Source organism: Tachysurus fulvidraco, chromosome 26 (genome assembly GCF_022655615.1).
Source record: "Tachysurus fulvidraco isolate hzauxx_2018 chromosome 26, HZAU_PFXX_2.0, whole genome shotgun sequence".
NCBI lineage: Eukaryota > Metazoa > Chordata > Actinopteri > Siluriformes > Bagridae > Tachysurus > Tachysurus fulvidraco.
The window spans coordinates 4,099,362-4,113,676 of record NC_062543.1 but is presented as its reverse complement, the minus strand read 5'-3'; the positions used below and the strand labels follow the sequence as shown (position 1 = coordinate 4,113,676).

General features: G+C 36.4%; 1 protein-coding gene and 1 non-coding gene across 5 annotated transcripts in view; one reads left to right on the top strand and one right to left on the bottom strand.

Moving 5' to 3' along the window:
- Positions 1 to 148: 148 nt before the first annotated feature.
- On the bottom strand, positions 149 to 255 carry LOC113641829. Its single transcript, XR_003440415.1, has one exon. It is a non-coding gene; the product is annotated as a U6 spliceosomal RNA (small nuclear RNA).
- A 5,273-nt stretch (positions 256 to 5,528) lies between these two features.
- Positions 5,529 to 14,315, top strand: part of mast4 (microtubule associated serine/threonine kinase family member 4) — an 84,619-nt gene continuing 75,832 nt past the window's right edge. For 3 of the 4 annotated variants that reach the window (XM_047809022.1, XM_047809014.1, XM_027143701.2), the window contains exon 1: positions 5,529 to 5,987. In XM_047809022.1, the coding sequence (XP_047664978.1) occupies positions 5,709 to 5,987 (279 nt within the window). In that variant the 5' untranslated portion in view covers positions 5,529 to 5,708. The remainder of the gene's footprint in view (positions 5,988 to 14,315) is intronic. The other variant, XM_047809015.1, reaches the window with a different exon arrangement.

Sequence of the window (14,315 nt, the reverse complement as noted above, 5' to 3'; positions counted from 1 at the left end):
AGTCATTGACTTGCTTTCCAGGAAATTATTTTCTCTTTCTATATCCAAGATTCGAACGCTTTAACGATTCTTCAGTACTGTGTCAATATTTCCACTGAGATTTAGCTCTTAATCTAAATCCACTAGATTATACGGAACATGTGAAGAATTTAACTTGTACATTATATTTACAATGTGTGTCATCATGGCACAGGGGTCATGTTATTCGTCTCGGTATCATTATAGTTTTAGTATATGTGCTCGTTTCTGGTGCTCTACAGGACCATTTCCCTTTCAGGTGGCCTCTCTTACAAGCACTCTGTTGCTCATTCTCTTTTTCTCTCTCTCTCTCACACACACACACACACACACACACACACACACACACACACACACACACACACACACACACACACACACACACACACACACACAAACACACACACACAAACACACAAACACACACGTGTATACAGTACTACACTCTGTCTCTCTCTCACGCATACAACACACACACACACGCATACAGGAAGGAACATTTTCACACTTCATAACCCTATGAGCTCCCAATTTAGAAAAAATAGCAACACCCGCTCTTAACAAAGACATTTTGAAGAACTAATGCAGCATACATGAGAATAATGTTCAATTAATTAAGGCTTATTTAAATTCCTAAGAAAGTGAATCATTTCTTTTTGAGAAACACATATGTCACTAATGCCCATACAGCACTATTTATGAACAGAAGATCAGTCATTAATCTTACACAAGGTTGCACGTATGACTTGGTGAGCCTAAAAGCAGAGAGTGAGTCAGGATCCTTTGAACAAAACACAAAAAGAGAAACATTAACTGTAAGTGATTCGTTCTCAGTAAATCCCCCACACGGCTTATCAATGCGCTGATCAGCGTGTGTTTTTTTTTACACCTGTCATATGTTGTTAGAACAGTGTGAAGATCCAAAAACTGATAAGAGTGTGTGGGCTGGGTGTTAGATGCGTCTTTTGAAAAGTGTTTTTATTAACACTTCAGCAAAAGGCAATGAATCAGTAGGTTCTCACTACAGACATATAGATAGAGTAGAATAGAAGTGCAAGCGTATTTCTTCACATTAATGATGGGTGTTTACTAGTAAATTTAATATAAAAATATAACATTGGTAAAACACACACTATATATAGATGCATAGATATAGTTCAGCCATGACATTAAAACCACCTGCCTGCCACCTTGCGTCAAAACGTGTGCCGCGGTACCAAGTCAAGCCTTGGCTCGCTTTCAGGAGGCCTTTCTTATGTGCACTCTGTTGCTCATTCTCTGTTTCTTTCACTCTTTTTTCCTCTCACACACACAAACACTTGCCAAGCCAAGACTTGGGTGCCCATGACCCTGTTGCCGGTTCACCGTTTGTTCTTGGAGCACTTTTAGAAGACACTAACCTCCGCATATCAGGAACTGCTCTGATCCAGTTGTCCAGTCATCACAATTTTTGCCCCTAACAAAGTTGCTCAGAATCTTACATTTACCCTTTTACCTCCTTCCAAAACATCAATGTCAGGAACTATCTGTAATGTATCCCACTGTAATGAGATCCTCATTATTAATCACCACTGATCTACTATTGAATTCTCGATTCTGATCAGTCAGAGTCAGACAGTGGCGCTTCATTTACAGAAGCTCTTCTTCTGCATGTTTATATTACACGAGCTTGTTCTATAACTTTAACTTTTTTTTACTAACAGCTCATGTACGACAGGGACTTGAATGGTGGACTTTTGACCTAAAGATTAAAAAAAAAAACTGCTGTTCCTATTTAAAAGGAAAACTAAAACTATATGCTGTAGTTTCTATAATAGCTGTATTGGGAAAGAGTTTTCATTGTCAGCACTTTGTAAGTGTCAGAGGTAAAGTACGTTTACAGACACATGAAAGTTGTTAGGGCAACTTTACACGTTGTGGTTTCTCGCTAACGAGCTTCATTTTTTGACGTGTTTGTATAGCTGTTTATATATACAGCAATAAAATAGATCTTGTTTCTCAGATGTTCCACAGTATTAAATGTGACTATAAACAGAACAAATAATATGATGTAAATATTAGATTAGATTCAACTTTATTGTCATTGTGCAAGGTACATGTACAGAGCCAATGAAATGCTGTTAGCATCTAACCAGAAGTGTATAGATGGCTTATTTACAAGTGGCAGTGTAATAAATAAGGGTATGAGGTTATACAGAAGGTGTAGTAATATGTACATATAACTGATTAAGTGGTATGACAGATATAGCTGTACAAAAGCAATGTCATTATGAATATATATATATATATATATATATATATATATATATATATATATATATATATATATATATATTTACCTTCTGCTCTATGTTGATGTTTTGTAAAGTTGCTTTGAGACAATGTCTATTGCAAAAAGCGCTATACAAATAAACCTTTATATATATATATATATATATATATATATATATATATATATATATATATATATATATATATATATATATATATATATATATATATATATATACACACAGACTAGACAGAATAAATATAGATGGACATACAGAAGTGTAATGATAGGTTTTGTGTGGTGCAAGGATGCATGATTTTAAAGTGGTGCAAAATAGTGCAACACAGAAGAAAAGTGACAGTACAGTGATGATTGTTAACACCATATCAGCTGTTCAGTGCAGAAACAGCCACGCAAAAGAAGCTATTTTTCAGTCTATTTGTTCTGGCTCTGAGAGAAAGGTAATATTGTAATGCTTTGGCGAATTGCTGTGGTACACAAAAATGGAAGATTTCAGGACATTGTGGTTTTATTAGGAAATAATTAAGAGTGGAAATAATAACTACATGTCTTGTCAGTGATTAATTTCCAGAGCACTTGCATATGCAGCACTCTTTAAATCATACAGAACGTTATTGCCTAACAACTCTTTTTCCATGTGAAGTAGGAATAACAAGCATTATACAAAACTATTTTTTTATACTAACAAGCTGTCTTTGCTTACATAATTTTGTGTGATAATATTCTGACTTATTTTCACTAATACAAGGACATGGTTTTGATAAAGATTACATTTTTATGTTGTGCTGTGAAAAAAAAAATGCTGTAAATTCAGTATGATATCCCACAAGGTTGAATTTTAGGCTAAAACAGAACAGATAAAAATGCAAAAAAAAAGTATTTAATCTGAATTTAGTTGCATTAATATACCAAATCAATACAGCAAAAGAAAAAAAGGCAAAAAAACCCCCCAAAAAAAACAACAACAACAACCATCAGATAAACTGATAAACTGATTTTGGGCATTAAATATGTTTACATTACTTTATCCTTAACCTTAAACGTTAAGACCTGTATATAAATCCAAACATGAAGTATGTTCATTTTCAGATGCTTCAAAATTTGGCAGCATGTGTTTTCTTTTCCAGAAAAATAAAGTCAGAGCATTTTCATTTTCATTTAAAGTCCTGTTTGTAACATTTAATCTCTAGCTGTAGTGTGTTTTATCGTCCTTATTATTAAACCCAGTATTTAATCATTTTTAATCAATTTTTAATCAATCAAGTATTTAATCAATTTAATCACATATCAGCTAGATGTTTTTCTTACAAGCCCCCCCCCTTATTTTATAATAATTCATGTAATAAAATTATATGTCCACCAAAAGACAGAATTTTAGAACTAAGTTATATTTCTCATTTTACACTTTTCTGTACTGTTCTGCATTACTTTCTGGAATCCTGTCTATATTAAACTTAGATGTTCCACCATGTTACTAGACCCTTACATACTATGTATATGTACAGAGTAATGATTCTCTAACATACTATAAATAGTGGATGACTTAGAAATGTTAAAAAAAAAAAACAAACGTGCTAAAAAAATAATAGAATTGTGCTACAGCACCACCAAGAGGCAAAATTGGCTGCAGTTCTTCTCCAAAACGTGTGTCTGTGAGTGTGATACTACTTGTGGGCCTGTAACTGCTTAATATTCTGTTATCTAATCAATTTTATGTTCCATTACCAAATGCAGTACTAAATTTGACCATTTGACCATCTAGAATATTTCTGGGTTTTAAATAATCTATGAGGTACAAAAATCCTTGAAAGGCTAGAACTATCCAAAAAATATGTAGAATGGAATTTTTTTATTTTATTTTTTATGGTTAATTGTTTTGGCTTTTTAAAATAAATAAATCTGTTTTTTATTGTTTAAATGTTTTCTGCTAAATCCTTTGAGGTTCTAAATTTTATGATATTTTGGAAATATACATAAGTGCAGTTGATGTATGTGTGTGTGCGTGTGTAAACATGTTACAAATGCAACATACTGTCAGCAAATAAGATTTTAATAAATAGATCTGAATTTATAAAAATGCATAGAAATATATCCAAATAATTTTATAAAATAGAATCCGTTTTCGTTTATTGTGACTGCTGCTGCGATTTTCTCTGAGAAACCTTTGCGCTTTCTCGACAGCAGATGGCGCTCAAGGATGCCAAATTAATTCCATTAAATCTGTTATGTTTTATAAAGTCAGTGTAGAAATAAAGTCGGTGTATTTATCAGCAGGGCTGACTATAATATAACTAATCATTTTATCTCTGTCTAAACTGCTCACGTCACCGTCATGGACGTAATACATCAATTCAATTATCTTCCTTAATGATTCCCACCCCATTTATAACACATAATATCAGTGACACCTCTCTTAATTCCTTGAAGTCCTCTCTGTTTTTTTTTTTTTTGGCCATAAATGTAAATTGTAAGTGCCTGACATTCTCACGGCCCTGTGAGAAATCAGTGAGGGTCTAATGCTCAAGAGACTGCACATCCATCTGGAGATAAGGATCCAGAATGAAGAGTGTTTTGGCTTCAGGCTATTCTGAGAAACAGTGCAATATGGGACCTGCCAGTCCCCATACACACATCTTAAATCTCTCATAAGAAAAATGTCTCAAAAGTAAAAACAAACAAACAAACAAAAAAAAAAAGATCATCATAAAGACAGTTTAACAGATTGTGTTGATTGATTGATGACACAATAAAAAATAATGGGCAAACAACGATTACACACAAGCATACAGAAAAATAGCCAGCTATAAATTGCTTAGCAAATAAAACAAAACAAAACAAAACAAAAAACAAAACAACACAAAACAAAACAAAACAAAACAAAACAAAACAAAAAATAAAACAAAACAAAACAAAACAAAACAACACAAAACAAAACAAAACAAAACAAAACAAAACATCCTCTACAACATACAAAGATAGGATTGAAATTAAAATTGAAATGCAGAGTTACTTTTTATATATCCACCAAAACTATGAATAAGGAAGGAGAACCTTTATGATCTGGACAAGTTTTTCCTCTAACAAAATCTCAACGCTGTGACATGCTTATTGATTGTGTGTGTAAACTTCTACAACGCGCAAAGGTCAACAAGAGCGAGATACGTCCAAAAGGGGCGTGTCTACATCGCGGATGGGCGGAGTTTGCGTTAAGCTACCTATACCCGCGTTGGCATTTTTATAAGCAACATGATGGATAGAGCGCGTCGGAGCTTATTGTGACCGGCGCTTTTGCGCGTAAATTCCCAGAAGGCGCTCCATGAAAACTTCTACACAATGCCCTTTGCAAACACAGAGTAATATTTAAGGCTGATCAAGTTCTCGAGTTTTGCTCATCGCAATGGAGAGGGAGCAGGCTGAACGATCCGGGAGCCGAACTTCATCCAGTTCCGATACCGACACTGAGACCGACACAGACACCGTGTCCGAGCCGGAATTGTGCTGCAATTCGGAAGAAACTGAATCCGAATCGGAGCATTTGGATACACACAGCTGTGGAGCTTTACTAACATTACACACCGCCAGTCTCGAGCAAAAAGGGAAGCTGGAATCCGCAAACGACAGCAAAGACGACAAAATGAGGAATGACCACGAGTGCGATGAGGAAGAAGCCGAAATGGTAAACTCATTCTATGTGTTCAAAATAAACAGCACACTTGTATGGTTAAATCTATTTACTCAGCGTTTCGGTCGGTCCTGACAAACTCTGTGGACAGGTGTGTTTCCGAGTACCTTAAGAGGACAGGTGTGCTTCCGAGTACCTTAAGAGGCCAGGTGTGCTTCCAAGTACCTTAAGAGGCCAGGTGTGCTTCCGAGTACCTTAAGAGGCCAGGTGTGCTTCCAAGTACCTTAAGAGGCCAGGTGTGCTTCCGAGTACCTTAAGAGGCCAGGTGTGCGTCCGAGTACCTTAAGAGGACAGGTGTGTGTCCGAGTACCTTAAGAGGCCAGGTGTGCTTCCGAGTACCTTAAGAGGACAGGTGTGTGTCCGAGTACCTTAAGAGGACAGGTTTGCTTCCGAGTACCTTAAGAGGACAGGTGTGCTTCCGAGTACCTTAAGAGGACAGGTGTGCTTCCGAGTACCTTAAGAGGACAGGTGTGCGTCCGAGTACCTTAAGAGGACAGGTGTGCGTCCGAGTACCTTAAGAGGACAGGTGTGCGTCCGAGTGCCTTAAGGGGACAGGTGTGCGTCCGAGTGCCTTAAGGGGACAGGTGTGCGTCCGAGTGCCTTAAGGGGACAGGTGTGCGTCCGAGTGCCTTAAGGGGATAGGTGTGCGTCCGAATACCTTAAGGGGACAGGTGTGCGTCCGAGTGCCTTAATGGATGAGCATGAACTTAATAACTTGCAGTTACCTGTTTGAATCGACACCGCAATCTCTGGAAAGTGACTTTATTATCAGTAAATGAATTGACTTCACTACGAAGAATTGATATATAAATTGACTTCTCCATCTGTATGAATCAACACTTTTGTCAATATATGAATCGACTGCACATTTAGTATCTTTCGCTTTTACAATCTGAAATAATCAGCACTATTAATATATGAATCGGCTTCGCCATCTATAGGAAACGAAACCACTATCTTTATGAATCGACACCATATCCATGAATCAACACCATCTATATGAATCGACACGACAACCAGTAAATGAGGCGACTCAGGCATCAATTTATAACTTGACACCATTATCAATATGAATTGTTATTACAATGTATATAAATAGTTTTGGAAAAGCAGATCTAAACTTTCAGTCCCTATTTCCTAAAATGTTTTCTCGTTTTCTATACAAGTGACATAAGTTGTTCATAAGCATTTGCATATTGAAAATGAACTGATAAAAACTCATGTAACAGCTGTGCCGAAACAGAAGTAGGATCGATGTCAGGTTTCTGTTTGTGTTGTTAAGGCCAATAATAGTCTTTTGCGTTTAACACTTTTCAGGAGTCTGGTGCACTTATTGGAATGGGCCTGGCTATGGGATGTGTTTTAATGATGGTTTAATGGACTGAAAGGAAATTTTTCTATCTGAAGATTTGTGGTGTGTTTATATGGCATGGTGCTAATTTGTTGGTTGTCGTCATATTGTATTTATTCCTCTGAGAAATTGCTATTGTTTACCACACTGATGTCACAGAAGGATATTGTTATTGTGAGTGCATTTGTAATACCGTCTATACGAGTTTTCAGTGTCGGCTTCTAAAAAAAAATTAAAACTAAAGAGAAACTTTAGTAAAACTTCCTAGTGAGGTTTAAAGTTTTAATAAAGAGAAATCCACTGCAGAAACTCAGCATCTCAGGATGTAGTACGACACCATTGAGTTACAGCACAGTCTAGTCTAGATAGTGATCTATTAGATGATGAGTGCAGTGGCATTGACAGAGATATTAGCACGAAGCTTCGGAACTGTCTGATCCAAGGGAAGGTAAATAGAATTTCTGGGAGTCTCTATGCTACCGCCATCACATTTACACCTACAGTCTTACTCAGCAGAGTAACAAATAGATGATTATTTTTTTGTTCCTTTAATTTATTTTTCTTTGTAGTCCAAACATTTGAATACCCAGAGGCTATTTTGTGTGTTTGCTTGAGCGTTATTTTCAGAATCTCTATTTACCAGAGTTTGGCTAAACGCCTTCGACGTCTTTGTTTCTGTAGCCTGTTGTAACTTTGCCAGGCTGCTTGACTAATCTTTGCCTAACCTTTCTTCTTGATTTATCAGTTGTAACCCAGCCAGGCTCCTTCTTCTGAACAGGTCTGGAGTTTGGAAGGACCATTTTTAAGCTATTTCTTGTTTTTAAATGATAATATAGAGGTAAAGATGTTTGCATGCAGCTGTATTATTGCATGAGTATTGGAGTGTGACTGTTTTCTGTTACTGTTGGTGCGTAACTTCTAATATATTCAGTACAAAGTATGGTTGAAAAGAACATTGTGACATGAGTGTGCCAGGCAGAAAACATTAATAATTGAATTAAATATTTGTGTTTAGTCACAGTGACATAATGTGATACAGCTTCATTTGTGAACTTAATTGTCACCGCTGTCACTATACCAGTTTAGACCAGTTTGACTAGTTGTACTGAGTATTTAAGATCTTATGAGCCGTGTAAATCCGTCCTTTCAGGTGCAACCAACCTGACGAGAATTAGAATCTGACCCAAGTTTTTACACACTTGGCTAAATACAACATATCAATAGTCAGTTTGTTCGCAACCGGACACTACGTTTGATCATCGATCTAACCGACATATCAGTAAAAAATTCATCACTCTTTTCTACTCTGTCTGCAAAACCACCTGGAAAAAAATATATATGAAAACACAGAACTTAAATAAATAAATATATATATATATAAAAATGTGTGTGTGTATGTATGTATGTAAGATGATACAGAAGCATAAATTAAGTGCGTGTGAAATTTCAAATGAAATTTTTATTCAAGTAAAGAAGCATACGCAGTAGGACGAGGGTTCGATAAATGTCATGAAAATACAATCGATAAGAATAAAAAAATATATGTAGAAAAGAATGTATAACGGATGTAGGATAAAAAATAGGATTTAGTAAAAGGGTAAGAAAGGGAAGAAGTATCTGTTTTTTTATACAGACGCTTATGTGAATGTAGATCGCTGGCCTACATACATGTTCGGGTCATGTGACTCGGTAATGATTCAAGACCAACGTGCAAAAGGCCACAAGACCAACAACAACAATGAGCACATTGTGAAATTGTGTACCATTTATACAGCGCTCCCTTATCCTGTGTGAATTGATTGTGATGACTACAGAAATCTCTTCACGTCTGATCCGAACAGCACTTCAGCTAGTTCTGACCCACTGCGATGAATCTACATCGATTTTGACTCTTTACTAGATACAAACTGTGCACTTTATATAAAAACTGCACTTTATAAGTACAAACTCACTTTTTATAGCTCATGCCTTCTTTTGTGTCACTTTATCACATGTTAGTGCAGCTATCTTGCATTATTGTCAAAGAGTGTCCAAACATTTGCTGTGCAAAAGTTTGCACAACCTTAGAACAAAATACAGGAGACAAAGGAATTTATTTACAGAAGCAATTTATTAATGAAATTAATTTCTGTTACAGCAAATGAGAAGGAAGGTTATTCGACATTTTCATATTTTTTGAGACAACCAGGAACAGGAAGCTGTACTAGTTGGAAATAACATACACACCTTCTTTATTTTGGCAAAGCTTTTATTTATTTTCTAATGTTACCAACGATGAAGGAATAACTGCACTGGATTTTGAAAGATACTGATTTCCGATGAAATAATGAATTAGAAAATCATTACAATTAATGCAATTATTACAAATAATGTAACATTTAATTGACTCATCGAATCGTTGAAATTGATTATACACAAATGTTCACATCGTCATTTGTCTGTTTAGTGGATTAAGGTTTTTGTGGCGTGTTCGTTCAGATAGGAATTAAATTCAATTTCACCTCAATTGGTTCAGCTTTTCAGGTCTATTGAGGATTATTAACCTGACGGAGCAGATCAGTAAAAGGCTGTGTGTAAAAATCTCCATAGTGACCATGGTGTATTACTATCTCTGTTTATACACTGAGGGGTTTTATTATTATTATATTTAGAGTTTGTTATTTACCATGTAGTTTCTTCCCTCTGAGGCCTTTATGTGAGTTTGTTGACCTCATTTTTTAAAATAGTCCTCCTCACTTTTCTCTTGTCCCTCCTGAATTGTGATCTAAATAAGAGAGGACAGAGTAGAGGTTGTAGCACAGAGCAGAGACACGGTTTCGTCTTCCTTCCTCGAGCTCAGGAAATGTTCAAGCTGCTCAAATGATTGTGCGACATTGTTAGCTGGACTTTGATGGTTGGTTTTTAAGGTGTTTATTTCCTCTGAATGAAATTTTTCATGATTTATGAATGATAAATGAGTTTCAACACACTGTTTGAAAGGAGAAGTATGTGGAAAAGTGATGGTCATGATGCCAAAGCTTTACCTTTAATACTGAGTTTATACTTTTAGTATTGGTACTAAAGTGTAACTGGTACTAAAGTGTAACTGGTACTAAAGTGTAACTGGTATTAATGTGTAACTGGTACTAAAGTGTAACTGGTATTAAAGTGTAACTCGTAATTGGTAATAAAAAAAAAGAACAAAAATGATTTGTACCAAAATTAGCTTTTAAAACGTTCAAAATTGAAATTGTAATTAAAATTGTATTTTGTAATGAAATGGAAAAAATAATTGAAAAAAATATAAAAAAAATACTAAACAAAATGAAACATTTCAACAAATTGCAAAATTGAAGATTAAATTGAAGTTGGTAGAAACATTTTTTTATCGCAACTTAAAATATATCAAATATTGTCATAATTACAAAAATTGTATTTTGTATTTGGGGGAAAAAAGAATTCAATTTAGAAATGTTAAAATTTAGGATGAAAATTGTATTCTGTCACTTGAAACAATTGTAGTAAAAATCTTAATATTTATTTCTTAATTGAAAATATGAAAAGGAAGCTATAAAAAAAAAGAAAGAAAAGTGGAAAATCAGCAATACAAACATAGCATCGTTATGCGTTCAGAAATTTAGTAATGGATTTAAAGTCTTAGCATCAAAACCCTTAATGTCCAGTTTCAGATTACAAATTGTTCCTCCTGAGTGTATCAGTGTATCTGATGATCATAGCCTCTTCATTGTTCCTGACTTAGTTAAATAAAGACACCAGGGCTCATGTCAGGACTGTGCCAATTAGCCTGCTTTTCAAAACATGCCAAATACGACTCTATTTTCATCTTTAGAAATAAAGCAGCTTGTATTTTTTTTCTCTTTGCTGTTTGCTGTGAAGAGATTCTGCTCAGTCAGTGTGCCGCTTGCATGTTAAGAGGATTCAGCTCTAATCTCCTTATAGCTCTTCATGGGCTATCGGGGTGGTCATTCCCAGCAGGACAGCAGTGTGGGTTTGATCTGTGTGTTCGAAACGTGAACGGTGTTTAATTCACTTTAGTTTAAAGGAGACACAGAGGAGGAATTGACCAGGTAAGAAAACATTGACTTGGTTTGTACTGAAACTTTGCTGTGAAGGGAATTGTGTGTGGTTATTTCCGTAGTCCTTATGTTCACGGGACACACCCATTTTCCCCCAGTTCTTCTGATACCACATAAGTTTGCTAATGCTAAATATATTTTATTGATAAAACATCATTTCCTATGTTTTATTTTAGTGTTATGTTTAATACTGCAGACATCCCTAAAATAAATTAGTCCATGATATCACTTGTGTTTGTGCAGCTAGAAACAGCCCCTTTCTCTCTCTCTCTCTTTCTCTTTCTCTCTCCCTCTTTCTTGCTGTCTCTCATGCTCTCTCTCTCTCTCTCTCTCTCTCTCTCTCTCACTCTCTCTTGCACACTAACGCTATCTCTCTCTCTCTCTCTCTCTCTCTCTCTCTCTATTACACACTAGCCCTATCTCTCTCTCTCTCTCTCTCTCTCTCTCTCTCTCTCTCTCTCTCTCTCTCTCTCTCTCTCTCTTACACACTAGCCCTATCTCTCTCTCTCTCTCTCTCTCTCTCTCTCTCTCTCTTGCACATTAGCACTCTCTCTCTCTCTTGCACATTAGCGCTCTCTCTCTCTCTCTCTCTCTCTCTCTCTCTCTCTCTCTCTCTCTCTCTCTCTCTTACACACTAGCCCTATCTCTCTCTCTCTCTCTCTCTCTCTCTCTCTCTCTCTCTCTCTCTCTCTTGCACATTAGCGCTCTCTCTCTCTCTTGCACATTAGCGCACTCTCTTTCTCTCTTGCACATTAGCTCTCTCTCTCTCTCGCTCTCTCTCTTTTTCTCTCTCTCTTTTTCTCTCTCTTGCTTTCTCTCTCTCTCTCTCTCTCTCTCTCTCTCTCTCTCTCTCTCTCTCTCTCTCTCTCTCTCTCTCTCGTAGTCTGTGGCTTCTCTTCTTCTTCCTAGGCAAACCAAGCCTAATGTTGCAGTTTGAGCGATATCCAAGAAAAAGCAAGAAAAAAAAGAGGATTGTTTAACACTAATTCACAGTTTAGTGTTAAACACTTTATCCGTGTTATTCAGGTTGTTTCCCTATTTTCTCTGTGATCCTAAAAGCAGCTAAAGCAAAAATAATTTTAATATCTAATATTTTCATGCTTAGTTCACTGATATTAATTTTGGCTTGTGTTTATGCTTTTTGTAAGGCAATATGTACATTTTATGAAGAACTAGAGGTTTACTTCTAAAACTAGAGATGACAGATAAAAAAAAGCATATCTAACATCATGCTCAGGGTCACACAGAGCTGGGGCACACAGGAAGCTTCGCCTCTCCTGAGAGTTTGCTGAGTTGCAGAAGCTCTCAGTGATGAGCTCCACTCATGCTATAGGTCACAGGAGATGGGAGATGGGAGACAGCGTTGAGTTCATCAGCGGAGGTCTGTAATTTGAACTGCTGTGACCTTTAGATGAGCGAGATTTAGCTGGGAATGGAGCGGAGGTGATGGATGAGGTCACCCAGATGTCTGATTTGTCTCCTTCCTCACAGACACTGTTTCGCTAGAACGGAGAACCGACGATAAACAAATTTCTCTGTTCGTATTTGTGCAGTTTCCAGAGGATACTAAAGTAAACACCAATAAATTGGTCAACAGTGGTTAGACTTGTTCATGTAGTTTTAAAATAATGTTTAATTCAGAGGCATTCATTCTAAAAATGCCTGCTTAAATAGTCACCAGAAGATGCAAGATGAAGTCATTGGCTAATTTGCATATTCATTTGTCATTTGCATACCAAACCATTTTGCATGAAAAAAGAGGAGTTTTTTTTTAAAGACATTTAGAAGAGAATAGAGTTTTTCAGAATAGAAGTCAATAGATAATGATGTTATTGGCCATTGGGAACATTGGTGTTTAGTAGTGATTGGCCATTGGGAACATTGGTGATTAGTAGGGATTGGCCATTGGGAACATTGGTGATTAGTAGTGATTGGCCATTGGGAACATTGGTGATTAATAGTGATTGGCCATTGGGAACATTGGTGATTAGTAGTGATTGGCCATTGGGAACATTGGTGATTAGTAGTGATTGGTCTTCATGACCATTAGTGATTTGTAGTGATGTATCATTGGATACATTGGTGATCAGCATTAATGGGTCATTTGGAACATTAATAATTAGTAGTCAGTTGTCAGTGGGAACATTGGTGATTAGTAGTTGTTGGTCATTGAGAACATCGCTGATTATTGTTGTGATTGGCCATTGGGAACATTGCTGATTATTGTTGTGATTGGCCATTGGGAACATTGGTGATAATTAGTGATCAGTCACTGGAAACATTGGTGATTGGCAGTGATTGGTCACAGGGAACATTGGATTATTCAAGCACAACTCAGTCAAGCTTTCGACTGAATCTGCTCTCTCGTATAACCAGTAGCTGTGATGTGAGCTGTATTGAGTCCTGGGCTGTCATTAATGTCTGCTGAAAATGTGGCTACATTTCTTACTAGACTCTTTAAGTCTTTAAGTTGCTAACGGTGTATAAAATGTTAGCAAGTGTCTAGCAAAAAGGCCACAAACTGGCAAATCTGCAGTATCATGAGTTCTCTGCACTTGTGGAACTGAACTACCTCTTTAAGGGAAACAAAATACTCATGAAGTCCTGGTATTTTTTATTTTTTTTTGCAGAAGTTTAAAATTGTTCGTAATAAGTGTTTCAGTTTGTGTGGAGACCTTATGTGGTATACTCGTTGAAAGTTAAAACAATGCCCTGCTGTTGGATAGTTCCTGAGAAGAGTTATGGTCAGGCCTTTCCTGCAGATCACCAACAGTAATAGCAGCAAACATGCAAATGGAGCCGGTGGCCTTCCACGTATCTGAAACGAAAGTCTACACTTGTGACCTTTTTTGTTTCTACCTCTACAGTAGAGACTGGAAGGCATGAAGATTATTC